The 15,104-nt window shown below is 36.8% G+C and overlaps 1 protein-coding gene across 4 annotated transcripts in view; it reads left to right on the top strand.

The window, feature by feature from the left end:
* FRY (FRY microtubule binding protein) overlaps nt 1-15,104 on the top strand; it is a 159,439-nt gene that overhangs the window by 44,539 nt on the left and 99,796 nt on the right. For all 4 annotated transcript variants that reach the window (XM_005426367.2, XM_031061396.1, XM_031061397.1 and 1 more), the window contains exons 3-8: nt 1,474-1,527; nt 8,390-8,529; nt 10,413-10,503; nt 10,877-10,956; nt 11,071-11,151; nt 12,711-12,879. In XM_005426367.2, the coding sequence (XP_005426424.1) occupies nt 1,474-1,527; nt 8,390-8,529; nt 10,413-10,503; nt 10,877-10,956; nt 11,071-11,151; nt 12,711-12,879 (615 nt within the window). The remainder of the gene's footprint in view (nt 1-1,473; nt 1,528-8,389; nt 8,530-10,412; nt 10,504-10,876; nt 10,957-11,070; nt 11,152-12,710; nt 12,880-15,104) is intronic.

The following is a 15,104-nucleotide window of genomic DNA, read 5'->3' as shown; positions in this document are numbered from 1 at the left end:
AGATTATACCGGGCAACATTTGCTTCTGAAAGAAACATGAAATAATAGAAATCTTTGGTCCAGCTCAAGTCTCTCCATTTCCTTATCTCATCAGCTTTACAGATTTCTTTATTTTATATCTATTATTCCCTGGCAGGGATGGTATTTTGCCTGCTACGTTAACAGATGCTGATGAGTGTAATAGTTTGTTGAAAGCTGAACACAAAATCTCATTCTGAGCTGGTGGGAGAGTCCCAGTCTTGCAGCTGTAGGAGAAGAAAGAGTCATGATTTGTAGAAGAATAAGGCACTGGCACATTGTAGACACCAGAAACAGTAGTGTAATTCACAGCAGAACTGTGATGGTGACAAGTGATGTGTTTTTCAGAATGTCATCTGCCCTCATGTGTTGTTTATTTTCATTGTGGCGTAGGAGATTCATGTTTTGTGTACTGTTGCATGCATCTAGAATATTGGCCTGTGTACTTCTCCATGTCTCAGTAGTTCAGCCTGCTTGACAAAGAAGCCATGCAGGTGAATAATGTTCACACATGGTTTTTCTGAGTTGGACAGTTCTCGGCTTTTCCAGTTACTCTGAGAATATGACCTGAAAATTTGCTTCCATTCTGAAATTACCTTTTTTAATTCTTTCTGTAATAATTTTCCCCACAACTGTCTTCCTTAAAAATGAACTCTATGGTCTTTGATTCTTCTAAGACCACCTTTCTTTCAGTATGCTCTGTGTGATGCATTATTTCTATGGTCATGTTTGTATTGCCCGGTAGTTGTATAACAAGAAGGGACATCATGTAACAGAATCACAGAATCAGAAGGTTGGAAGAGATCTTCAAGATCATCAAATCTAACCCATGCCCTAACACCTCAGCTAAACCATGGCACCAAGTGCCGCATCCAGTCTTTTTTTAAACGCATCCAGGGATGGTGACTCCACCACCTGCCCGGGCAGACCATTCCAGTACTTTATCATCTTTCCATAAAAAACTTTTTCCTAATATCCAATCTATATTTCCCTTGGCACAGCTTGAGACTGTGTCCTCTGGTTCTGTCACTGCCTGGTGAAAGAGACTGACCAGCACCTGACTACAGCCACCTTTCAGGGAGCTGTGGAGAGCGATGAGGTCATCTCTGAGTCTCCTTTTCTCCTAAATAGAACCCCTTGGTTATGTATTAGAGGAAACATGAGGTGCTTTTTAGGATGTTGTAAGAATTTATCATTGGTGTGAGCACAAACTCAGATGTAATGAATGGCCAATCCTTCTCTTTCATGAAAAGACATTAAAATCACTCAAGACAGTCTGTCAGTGTTGGCTGATACATATGCAGAGGCCTCCTTTGCATATGCAGCACCTGTCCTGGTATCTCCAGGATCAGATCAGGAGGCACATTATGTGAGTAAAAAATCTAACAGAAAAATAATAGTAGAATATGATAGTATTGATCTTAAGTAATGCATATTTAATATATTTTCTTTCAGGAGAAGCCACTGACCAAATCTCTACAACGAGGAGAAGATCCCCAATTTGATCAAGTAAGACACTTGAAATTACATGATTTCCATTCCTCAGGCTAAAAGAGGAGTGCATTAGAAGGCATTCTAGAGTCCTTTTACTGTTGTTGCATACTGCAGAAGTAAAATTTCGTTATGTTCTTTGGGTAGATAAATGATAAATGCTTGCCTAACCATTCTTGGATATAAATTGGAAGAATTTTTCCTCTGTTTCCAAGGTCAATATTTTTCTGCCATAGAACTTGTTCTTTTTATAGTGTATTGGGCACATACATGGTTTCTTGTCTGTTTCCCCCGATGGGGATCTTGAAGCAAAATTTGTATCTTTTCAAATCATGTCATTTTTGAAACAGGTGTGTGGCTCCCAATCTTTCTTTTATGAGGTTTCTTTTATAGTTAATGTGAGGGCCTGTAAAATCATGGTTGTTGCCATCAGTCTCATTGGTTTGGTTTGCCTCTGTAGCTGTGACTCAGCATGACTTATGTGTGAGCTGCCCTTCAAATAGGCTGAGCCAACCTGTTGTGTTTAAAATTAAATATAAGTTCAATTGTCAGGATTAATTTTATATACATATTATTTTCCTTCCTGTGGGAAGAATGTTACACTCAAATGGGAAAGTAAAACAAATTAAGCCATCCAGATGCAAACCTTGTGATACTGTTCCTGCAGTGCATTAAACAAACTCATAATGGGTGGCCGTCATTTGATTAAATATTTATGGTTTAGCAAATTTTGGCCCTTTAAAAGGAGGAATTGGAAGACTGATACTTCTCCTAGTAATTAGTAAATAGACAGAAAATTGAGTAATTAAGTCAAGATCATTTAATGAGAACAGCAAAAGCTTCCTAGAGTGAAACAACTGTGTGTTTACTGCTGTAGCAATTTACTCTGAATACAGGAGGGAAAAAAAAAAACAGATGCAGATCAAACACCAAGGTGAATTTTATTATATTATGACATTCATATATCTTTCTATCCATATATCTGAAGTCCTACCTATATGCAGAGTTGGTAGAAAAGTATAGTGGTGAGATTGACTTAGATGTCTTGTCAGAAAGCCTGCTTTCAGGTGCTTGAAATTTTTAAAACAAACTATTTAAGCTGAAATTTTCAGAATTTGTCAGCCTCATACCAGGTTGATGGCTATGTTTCCCTTTTCAGCTTTTACATTTTTTTCTACTTAAATAGCATTTTCATTTTGAGATGTTCTGGTGCTTGTGGGATTGATGCAGGCCTGTGATCAGCAGACGGGGCCTGAACCTGGCTTACGAGCCCATTTTCAAAAACATGGTTCATACTTACTAAAATGAATTTAGTTCAGCTAAATGCATACAATCATAGAATGGTTTTAATTGTATTCAGAGAGTTTGCATTCAAAATTTTGTAGTGCACAATACAGATTTGGTAGAACTGAGCTAGAGTAGAGACAGGAAGACAGAGCAAAAAGTCTTTTTTTACCTGGCATGTTTCACTCGCTAGATTATTGGAGTACATTGCATTATAAGCTGTTTTACAAATGATAACATGTCAGTATTATAAAGTTGTCGTGAAAGTATGGATAATAAAATGAAGGTGTGGTCTGCCTGGGAAGCTCTGAAGATCTTGATGTGATGTGATACCACAACCCAAGTAAGAAGGCATGTGCTTTTAAGTGAAACCACTCAGGTTTTATTTTTGAAGTTAACTCAAAAATTTAAAGCATTTATGGGATGAGGGAAGACCAGGTTGGTAATCCCTTACTTCCCTTTTCCAGTTAGGGTGCAGAAAGCTTCGGTGTTTATTTCTGAAACCCAGTTGTCTAGCAAAACCAAAAAATGCCAGCCATGACATTCCTGATATTTTTAATACAGAAATGAAGAGGGAAAAGAAGGACAATCCCTATGAGCAAACTTCTTCAAGGAGTGTCTAATCAGTTTTATTTTCAGTTTTAGGGCATTTAAGTGACAGGCTGTCAAAGGAATCTAATTTTATTTCTTTTGACATTATCAAAATTATCTGTATTCAGTTTAAGTGAAATTGGTAAGTAATGCTGAAGTGAGTATGTCACTAGTTAATTTAAAATGTCTGAGCTCAGTCTTCTAAGGGTAAATTAAAAAACAACAAAAATAAGGCATGACCTGATTTAAAACTTGCTTTTTTGCAAGCCAGCTTCAGAGGTGGAAAAAAAAAGCCCAAAAAGTAACTTAACAACAATGTTAATGGCAGAATGGCACTTTAGCTACCCAAAGTAACCAGCGTCAAGTTTAACACTGAAACCCCCAAACCATTTGAGATGGCTATGAAAGCATTGCCTATTACCCCTGAATAGTTCTGTCTCCCTGAGAACCAGCAATTTTTCCTGCCCATTCTTAGACACCATTTTAGGAACACTGGCTGTGATGGTGGTGATGGATCCAATGTCTGGAAACCTGACTGGGCCAGGGCTGTGTCTCTCCACGCAGGTGTAGTCAGTGTCTCCTGTTAGGCAGACAGCATGTCTGGCTGCCAATTGCATCACCCTCCTCAAAAAAATAATAGGATCTTGAGCAATATATGAAATGATGATACTTATCCCAACTTGCCGAATGCCTCACCATTGGCCAACAAACTGCATTCCTTACGCTGACTGTGTTTTCCTTTCTAGGTGTGCATGTGTATAAAGAAAATATATACGGGAAATTATGTAGATTTTTTCATATGGTTTTAAATATTTTCATAGTATATTTGAAATCATGTTTTGAAAGTCCTTGATTAGGCAACTCTAGCTGCCTACTGACAAAGAGCATTACAACTCCAGTATTAGCATGCTGTGTGTCCCCAGTTACAGAGATGTTATTAAACATTGTACTAGTGAACTATGACTTAAACTTCCTATTACAGGAAACCATAAAGTTGCAGTACATGAAAAGATCAAAAGCTAGCAAAAGCCCATAATTCTCCAAGAGGGTGATCCTCACCTAAGGAAACATTTTTATTACTCTTTTCTCAGCCTCTACTAATGTAGTGTTTGTTCTTACCACGGTGTATAAATGTTCCATGAACTGACAACACTGGAGGCAGAAGAAGGGCACTGTGTAGTCTTGAACTGAGCTACAGACTGCTTTCCATATAAAAACACAAAATGAATGTAATGTTTTGGCCATGAAAGTGAAAATTTAACAGGAAGGCTTAGTTTTCATATGAAGCTATCTGTCGGAGGAGCCTGTTGCAGAAGTTTCAGCATAAACTGCACAAAAGCTTATTCTTGTTACAGTTTTACTGCTCTCTTCTTTGAAGTGCACTACTTTGGTGACTGCAAATTGGAAAGCAAAAACATTTAATCTTTTATATACTTTTAGGAGAGGAAAACAAAAATAAAACCAGGCGTGGTACAGAAAGGAAACTAAAATAAAGAATAACAATTATAAAAGAGTGGAAAATGCAATAAATAAATAAGGCACTAAGCAGCACACTATGATAAAGTGTCCTTTTTCATAAACAGCCTAAACATGATTAATGATGTGCTGATAATGATTCTTATCCAATATTATTTTTAGATGTAGTTAGCGAAAGCTGAGAACAAAGATGTGAATGAAAGGAGATCTCCACAATCACAAATGCATTCAGCAGCATTGATAGAAAGTGTAAAACCTTACTTGTGCTTGTCCATTATTTAGAATCTGCGCAACAATAATTTGAAGATAAAATATGCAGACACTCTGCAAAAAATAGAGTCACAAGAAGTAAACCAAGACTGTGCAAAAATGAAGTACTGCAATTCTGCTTATTAAAATGGCAATAAAATGCCCATTCAACATATATATTGATTGATATATGTGGTATAGAAAAAGAATGCCAAAAAATTAATGATACTGCTGGAAATTGGGTGCCGTTTTGAATATATTTGGTGTTAAAGCACATATAAATTCATTATAAATAAAAAAATAATCATATCAATTTGCTGTTAGTGGAAACCTTTCGTGTATTTGGATTTTGATAATATATCAAGACTTTTATGAAAGTATATAAATTGTAGTGAGCTGTCTGAGCAGAATTTCATTAAATTTACTCTTGGATTTTAATCCAAAATAAATATTAAGCATTTACATAAAGTATATTTAATGCTCTTTGAACACAGGTTTCAAACAGCTCCCTGCTTGCATAGCTTTCTTATCCTTAAGCTATACAGTAGGTAGTTCATTTATGATGGAAGAATATGATCATTTGTCCAACAAGGACATATTTGTACATCTGTGCACTCCCTTTCAGGAGCAGCACAGAGCTGGAATTCATCTCACTCCTGGACTTACTTCCAGTAAATGAAAGGGTTGAGTAACCGGGATGCTGGCTAGACTTCCCTCCCTTCCTGTTCCCTGAGAGCCAGGTCTTTTCCCAGTCCACCCTTCCTTCCTGTCTTAAAAGTGCAATGACAGATTAAAAAAAAAAAAAGAAGAAAAAAAAAAAAAGCTATATTGACCTTTTATCCCAAATGAAGACAGATACTGTAAATTCAGCAGAGAAAGTATGGCATGAGAAGATTTAACAGGGATCACTTTGACTTTTTCTGGTGAAATTGTTTAGGTGGGATTTAGAGATCAGCTGTGGTAAGTATGTCACTGAACATGCAGGAAGATCTGATTGAAACAACTTTTCATTTATAGTTAGCTACTGTGATTTCTGAAAAGATATTTAGGTCTATTTGAGGACAAACTTTTTAGTAGGGCCTGTGGACACAGGACAAAGGCTGAGGGTTTTAAGCTAAAAAAGGGTAATTTTTTACTAACTAGAAGGAGGATATTATTTTTTACTGTGAGGCTGGAGCAGGTTGTCCAGAGAAGGTGTAGATGCCCCATCCCTGGAAGTGTTCAAAGCCAGTTGGTTGAGGCTTTGATCACCCTGGTCTAGTGGAAGGTGTCCCAGCCAATGTTAGGGAGGTTGGAACGAGAAAACCTTTGAGGTCCCTTCCAACCCAAACCATTCTGTGATTCTATGATTTTATGGTTCTTTTCTAGTCTTCCCTAGGAAACACATTTTCATTGTATTTCGTCATTAACAAGCAGTGTTGTGCTAGCTTCGTAAAAAGTTTTGTAAAAACAGTAGAGAAGTGAGAAGGTAGTGTATAGTTTGCCCCAACACCAGGTGACTTTTTCTGAGTATTTATCTGAAGGCTTAACACTAGAAGGCTTTGGTATAATTGAGCCTGAAGTCCTATAGTAATTCTTTATGAAAGGCCTCCTGTCACTGCTGCAAGCAGTTGCTTCATGATGTCTTCCACAGCAACTTGTTTCATATTTCAGGTAATCAAATCTATTGCAGACTAGATTGAAAGTTTTCCAAAAATATTACTTTCATGGAAACTTTTAATTTAGCAGGGGCAGTTGTTATATCTTTCTAATGCAGCATGTTTAATTTTAGTCCATAATACCTGAATAATAATACTTCATTCTCAAAGCGTCTCATTGACTTTAATCCACAATGGCACTGTGAATTAGTTAAATCCTGAGGCTGAAAAACTACAAAAGAGATTCAGAGTTACTCATCTAGACTAAGTGTCATCCGCAAAAGTTCTCAGTTAAGGCTATAGTAATATTTGGGAATGCTTGCTCTGCCAGTTTTGCTCTGGTCTGAGTCACAGCATTCACACAAGTTTGGTGTTACATGAGACATTAAACTCTATTGTTTTTCCACAAGCATTGAAACATGCTGGTTTAAGTTTAAGCAGGTGGATAAACCTGACAGTTAATTACATGATCAGTGTACTTAGCATGTAGTGCACACTTCAGCTCTTCACTCCTGATACTCAGCACTTTGCAGGATCAAGCCCTGCATGATCTTAAGGTGGTCAAAAATCTCCAGATCACTAATTTCTTCCCTATTTTAAATAGTTGGTTTTTTATTTTCTTAGAATGTGCGCAAATGCTGTACCTGTGAGCGTTCAGTTGCAATACATGTATTATCCTCTTGTATAATAATTGGGGGGTGGGGGGGGGAGGTTCACCCTGCTTGTTGCTGATCTTTTCATGTTTTCTAGCTTTATGGTTTCCTGTAGTAGAATGTTTAAGTCACAGTTCAGGCCAACGTGCTCAGTAACATTTCTGTAATTGGTGACACAGTTAATACTGAGTGAGCAGTAATCTTCTTATCCAGTATGCCACTAGAGCTGTTTAATCAGCAATCTTTAAGAAATAATTCTAAACTATGTTTTGTTTATTTGTGCCCACAATGACACAAGAAACTCTAAACATTTTCCTATATATAAAAGAGAAGTTTTCAGGTTTTTTCCTAAGTTTTCAGGTGTGGGAGCCTATGAGTAAGATACATCCATCTGCACGGTCAGTTGATTAAAATTATTGCAAAAGTTGTAGTATTTCTCAATATATTCGGAGTTGCAAGGGGGGCATCCAACAGTCATATATAACCCCTGGAGACAGTACCTCTAATTCATTACTTTTTCTTTTCTTACAATCAGTTTGAACTCAAATCAACATTGTGTAAAAAATCAAAATAACCTCCTTGAAAAACTAGAGGATTTTCTGGTACGTTGAAAGACGTTAAACACTATTTTAATGCGTTTTAATATCATCAATAGAAAGACTCTGTCAACATACACTCTTGCATTTCTGTTGCATTTCTGTTTATGTTTTATAGAATCATAGATTCATTTAGGTTGGAAAAGACTTTTGATATTATCAAGTTCAACCACAAACCCAACACTGTCAAGTCTAAACACTAAACCATGTTCCTACGTGCCATGTCTACACATCTTTTAAAGACAGGAAATGCAGAATATTAAGTCACTGCTTGTACATAGTTCTCAAAAAATGGATATAAACAAGAAAGAACCATTGAATTAGTACTCTTTTTCAGGAAGAGAGAAAACCTGAACAGCATTTTATTTGTTGTTTCGTTGTGTTTTCCCGATAGGTTATAAGCTCAATGAGCTCACTTTCAGAATATTGTCTACCCTCTATCCTGCGCACTTTGTTTGATTGGTATAAAAGGCAGAATGGCATAGAAGATGAATCTCATGAGTACAGACCAAGAACAAGCACTAAATCCAAAAGGTATGTTTTTGAATATGTGTAATTGATAAATTCTAAGGTTAAGTGTGTTACAGTTCACCCATCATCTTTTGTGAGGTAACAGTTGCTTGATAATTGTGTCATTTTTCTGCTTGTTCCTGGAACTCTTCTCTTGGCTTCTTGGTGGATGGAATAATTATGTCTTTCACGTTATGCTCCTCATAGTTCAAACATAACAGTGCTGTTGCAATTGCCTTGCAGATATTTTGGAAGCTTTCATATTTAAATACCAGTTTGTATAAACTGTGTTTACTCAACTGATCGAGCAATAATTCTGTGCCACTTGGAAGAATTTTTCTTATATAGCGTTCTGCTTACACATAAAAAAATACGCATATACGTACACTCAATCTGAAAACTGAGAACCAGTCAGGGAGTTTTAGCAGCATACCTCTTAAAAGTAACAAGCACGCAAAAATAATGATGTCAGTAATTCCTCAGTGGTAAGGCAGCAAAGTAATCTTGGTTATATTGAGGTCTGGCAGTGTGGTTCAGGTGTGTTCTTCAAACTTTTAATTTTTCTGAATACTTCAGTACTACATTTACACACCTCAATGAAACAGCAGGAAAATTAACACTGATGTTCAGAAATGCTAAGGAATTCTTCACATTGGGATTATATTATAATCCAGTAACTACAAAAGGCAGTAGTTGCTGGAACAAGGGGGCGGGGGCTAGTTTTAGATACCAAGATAGAAATGAAGCTGAATTAGACTCTTTATGGCAGTAGAAGTGGGCAGTATGAAGATGCAGTTCATTAATTAGATGTCTGCTTTTGGGTGAGATGAATCCTTACCTTGAGTTGCGTCTTTCTCCCAACTTGTTCCACGACTACCTGCTCATAAATAGCTGTCTTCAGGAACTCCACCCAAAATTTCGTTGAAAGTCAGTTTAGCAGTGAAACAAGACCACTCTGTCAATGGGTGGTGTTACAGAAGGAATGTATAACGAGTCATTTCTCCAGTTAATGTAAAACCAAAGGAAACCAAAATGCAAATAACTTACTTCAACACTGATCAAGTTATACTCTCAAATGGCTGTTTTATTACAAACACACAAGTACAATTGAAATGACTAAAACTCTAAATGTTTATAGGAATTGTGCCAAATTTGCACAAAAATCTCACTGGAATCATGTTAAATGCTTCAAATGGACTGCAGAACTGTTTCTTTAATGTTTAATTTTACAAAAAAGTACTATATATTTCATGTTATCTTTGAAACTTTAATCAGTTGATTCAAATGGGTATTTTTTTGGTATTTCTATTGGAAGCTATTCACCTCAGACTTTTATTCCTCTGTGTTGTTCTGTACAAGAAATGTGTTTGAAAAGTTTGACAAGTGTTGCCAAAGTTAAAAAATTAACACTGGAACTTTTTTAAGAGATAATACAAATTGGTTGTGAATTCTCCACTGGTACTTTTAAGGCATTTGTCAAAATTCATGATAAGTCTAAATATGAATTTGATAGCACAAAGTTACATTTGCTTCCAAAATGTAATTAAGAATGGTCTAAATGGTGTGATCAGCAAGAAATTTTAAATTAAATCAGTTTGTTAGAATACAGAATCCACAAGTTTCCTTGGTTTTGTTTTTTATTGCTGTGGATCTTTAACTGGAAGAAAAAGAAGGAGGAAATGGATAGGTGATATATAAGCATTTGAAAGAACTTCACAGTAACAGATTTGGTCTGCTTATCTCAGATTTTAAGACCATAACAGTATATTACTTTCTGAAATGCTAGACTGCAGTTTAAAAGGTAGAACATAATTCCCTGTTGTCTGTATTTATGTAATTGAAGAAGGCATATAATATGAATTATAACACTTGTCCGAAATATTGTGTTTCTTGGTTTGATTTTGCAGTGATGAGCAGCAGAGGGACTATTTAATGGAGAGAAGAGATCTGGCTATTGATTTTATTTTTTCTTTAGTATTAATAGAAGTTTTGAAACAGGTAGGAGTTCTCAAATTGTCCATTAACTAATAAATAATGGAAATTAGCAATGCAAGTGATTTTTGGGATTCTTCTTTCTGTTCGCATCTTTAAGATTATAATAAAATCATGAAATACATCCTGCATGCTTCTTCATTGCTGTCTTTCTTGCATGTGTATGATACATAGCATTCTGTGCTCATACTGACCTTACTTTGCCAAATCTTTGGAGCTAAAGTATTTCTCTTCAAAACTAAATAAACATAGAATGGCTGTCTCATTTTGGCTATTCTGTTAGCTACATGCTATTTTAACTGATATATTTCTGAATGGATGATATCCCTCAGTAATACTAGTACATGTGTATTTGTTATATTTTATTTTATGTTTTCAGATTCCACTTCATCCTGTAATAGACAGTTTGGTAAATGATGTTATTAACTTGGCTTTCAAGCACTTTAAGTACAAAGAAGGGTAAGGCTTTTTTCATGTAAAAATTCTATAAAATAATACTTTGTTATTTTTGTAATAGTTGTGATTTAAACAGTATGTTTTCTCAGCTGAGAATTCTTTCTTGTGTCTTGCTAGGTACCTTGGTCCTAACACTGGGAATATGCACATTGTTGCAGATTTGTATGCAGAAGTAATAGGTGTTCTAGCTCAAGCAAAGTAAGAAAAATTCAGTATCTTATTTCCTTCATAAATATGACAAAGTTTGCTTGCTTAGCATGTGAATATTCTGATTTTCTCACTTTCTTAAGTATTCTGTAGGAATAAGTTATTTCAGTTCAATGGCCTTCTATTTATCCAGATGTTCTAGAACATAAGCCTCTAGGGAATCACAGGCTTTCTGCATCTAGTCCAGTGATTCTGAATAAATTCAACTCAACTGCGGCAGCATTATTTTTCCTATCTCAGCAATGACGTCTGTAGAAAGCCCAAAGGGCTGAAGAGAGCTGTTTTAGCTAGCTTTTTTGTAGATGCTATTTTTTCTTTAGCTGGCCAAACCTATAAATGTCTATCCTCCTGCATAGCAACAGTGTTAAGGCTCTCTGCAGCTATTTCAGCTCAGAACTTAATGCATCTGCTTCTGAAACCTTCGTCCTTCTTAGAACAGATGACATAAAACATTTTGTGGGTCAGATCTTAAATTTTGAATCTGGAAACAGTCAAACTCAGGATCTCATGTACCCAATAGAGCATCTCGTTGTACACTTAAACCACTAACTAAGCAGAGGATGAATTTTACTGCCCTGATGAAATGCTGTCTCCTGACACTTAGGTGTTGCTGAGGGCGAGTCTCAGCTCTACAAAATCAGTCAGTTTGGCTTGATGTGGGTAAAACAGCTTGAGATTCTGGAAATCATATAAATTCAGCTCAGGTCTTACCTGGGCCTCTAAATTGGCTGGATCAAATGCAAAAGGAGAAGTTGCATCTGGATCCAAAACTTCAGGTTGATTGTCAAAGTTCTGAAGGGCCTTGCTAAGATGTTTCTGTAAATGACGGGCCTCTTCCTGCTAACCTGTTTCTTTCAATTCACTTGGGTTGTCTATCAAAGTGGATAACAAGAGGTTGTTACATGCTACACCCACCACAACAATTAGAATCTTTCCATTTTGACTCAAAAAGGTCAGGAGGTCCTGTTGGATGCTCTTTCCATATGTAATTTTTATGGACAATGTGTCTCCAAAGACACCTTCAGTAGATTCGTGGGGGAGACCAAAAATGATCACAGAGCCCTCTACCCCAAGTTATTGTAGTTGTTAATGCTTAAGTGTTACTGTAATGGCTATTAGGGAAAAAAAACTGAAGGGACAAACTGCCTGTATGAATTTTCAGGGTTATAGTATAAACATTTTATTTTGAAAATATTACGTGTACTTGCAAGATAGCTATCTTCCATCATGGATTTTTGAAAAAAATATTTGAAGGGGTTATTCAAATGATATTGTTAGCTCTTATGTAAAAGAGGTGCATGGTAATAAAATGATTTGAAAGATGTGGTTATCTAAAGGGACTAAGATCATACTGTATGCTTCCTTTTCTCAGATTATTAGAAGGGAAAGAAAGCTAAACAAAAAAAAAATCTATTAAAATACTGAGCGAAATGGTACTTTTATACAACCTAAGTTTTATCTTCTTTAGGTTTTTCCCAATCTGTATACCTTACAATACATTTCAAATATTGATTTTGAACTTTTTGAAACTAACCAATCTGAATTCATAGATTTCCTGCTGTAAAGAAGAAATTTATGGCAGAGCTAAAAGAGTTGCGGCATAAAGAACAGAGCCCGTATGTAGTTCAAAGCATCATCAGTCTTATAATGGGAATGAAATTCTTTCGCATTAAGATGTATCCTGTGGAGGACTTTGAAGCTTCTCTTCAGTTTATGCAGGTAAAATTCTTAATTACATAGCTGTTGTTTCCCAGACCTTTCTGAATGGGCCAACCTTTATTTTCCATGTAATATTCTAGGAGATTTTCCAAATGTCATTTCCTCATAAACCTACATGCAGCTACTTTCTGCTTGTTCTGAACCCCCTACCAGCTTTTCATCAGTCATATACTTCTAGTCCCTAGGCTCACCCTCCAGCTAGAAGAGGTTTTGTCTGTAGACCCCAGCCCTTCCACCCCACTGTCCCACAGCTGTCCCTTGCCCTGTGTCCATGCCTAGCTGTGTCTCCCTAGCTGCTCACTGCTTCCAAAGTGAATCTTCTAGTATTCACACAGTTGCCAGAAAAGAGAGAAACTTCTAATGGAGGAAAACACTGAGGAAGAGATGCAGAATTGAGGCAAAAGCTGGATGGAATTTCCTTTGGACGTGTTGTCTCCTTCTACCACACCTTCCTCCTGCTTGCTGTAGAGTGCATTCTGTACCCTCCTGGTTTAAAAGTCACTAGTACAGAACATAGTTTGACTACAATGAATGCTTTAGATTAATAGATTACATAATTTTGTCAAAGGCAAGAAATTACTTCATGATTCAGAGTTCTTGCTGGTAATGTACAATTGGTTTTGTTCCCACCAGCAGGTTTCTTTAGCTTAATCTTTCTATTCTCCTGCTTTTTCTTGGGATCACTCACATGGTTACATGCTTTGCACCCACTCATCCAGTAAAATAAATATTTTATATAAACCTCCATGTAAAGTTTAGTGTATCCATGGTGTAAATGGAGGGGAAAAAAACCCAATGTTAGATGTCCACAAGTAAGGATTTGGCATTGGAATACAAATATTCAGGCATACAGACATACTGAGCTTTTTCTTTTAAGTCCTGAACAGAAAGCACATTCTATTTCAGCTTTACAATATAATCTAAACCATACTTAATTGCATATTTAAGACTTATTTAACAACACAGAAACAGGTAATCTTTTTTCCTACCTTACTCTTAATTATGTAGACACATACTAGCATGTGTCAACTTAGTTTAAGTTATGAAGAGCTGGCAAAATGCCAAAGTAATGTGAGTTCAATGCACTTGACTTGATGAGTGAATGGGGTTCTGGCTCAGCTTTATCCAGTGTTCACTACTATTAAAATCTGTGGTAAAAATCCTATGCAGTAAAACTGAAATTTGGATCTCTGCCTTCCCCTGCTACAATCTCTAAGTACTAAATGAATTCTTACATTTACTACTCTGCATCATAAGATGCACTTGTGCATGTGGGAAAACCTCATTGCTCAGTTTGGTGAAGTACATTTCAACTCTTTGCACAGTTTGTCTGTTTGAGTATCTCCATGCAGTGTTTCACCTAAAACCTCTGTCACACAGTGCTGCTGTAGTAGAGAGATGCTTTCAAAGGGTGAGCTAATTTCAGAAGTGAGCTCCAGAAGAGCCTGTCTTCCCCCAAAGAGAGCAGAAGCACCTCAGGGAGGCTGGCTGGACTGACTGAAGCCATGTGTTGTATAATCCTGTTAGCACACAGGAAAAAAAGTATGCACGATCTGAGGTTTAAACTGCTCTGCATGACTGTGAAGGAAAAATGGTCAGTGGGGACCTTCCTCCTACAGTCAGGGGCTGTTTGGGCCTTGAACCCAGAGAAAAAGTAACTGGGGCAATAGGATTTGTCATCCTCAGAGAAGTTGTACACACAAGTGGGTGGATGCTTATCTCCCCTCCCTCACTTCCCGAGCAACACAGCTGTCTGGAGAGTAGTTCACTGCATGTTTAGGACAAAGTCTGTTTTTATTTTTTTCTTAATCCCCAGATGCAGGCTGGAAATTGTCCTCACATAGCAAATTCCATATTGATCCTCAATATGCAACGAATCCTAGCAATGAAATTCATCCAAAAATATTTACAATAACATTGTTCATTGCCCTGTGTGTCTTAACCAGAGAATTACATTCATTTTTTGGCCTCTCAAAGCATTGTGTGAAGCATTCCCTGTTGACTATTCGTTTTGCCCTTGAAGATACACACAGGGCATGAGGTCAGCCTCTGAGTCCAACTCAATTTTGAGTCCAAAACACCACCAGGCACAGCTGGAGTCAGTGGAGACTTTCTGGATTAGAGTAACAGCTCCTTGATCTTGACTTGTGTCCTGCTTTCTGCTTACTGCAAAATGCAGATTTAGAAGTTAAGAGGCAAATGTTTTCAGTGGGATTTGCAGGATA

Source organism: Geospiza fortis, unplaced genomic scaffold (assembly GCF_000277835.1).
Source record: "Geospiza fortis unplaced genomic scaffold, GeoFor_1.0 scaffold181, whole genome shotgun sequence".
In the NCBI taxonomy this organism is placed as follows: Eukaryota; Metazoa; Chordata; class Aves; order Passeriformes; family Thraupidae; genus Geospiza; species Geospiza fortis.
This window is presented reverse-complemented; position numbering and strand designations above follow the sequence as displayed.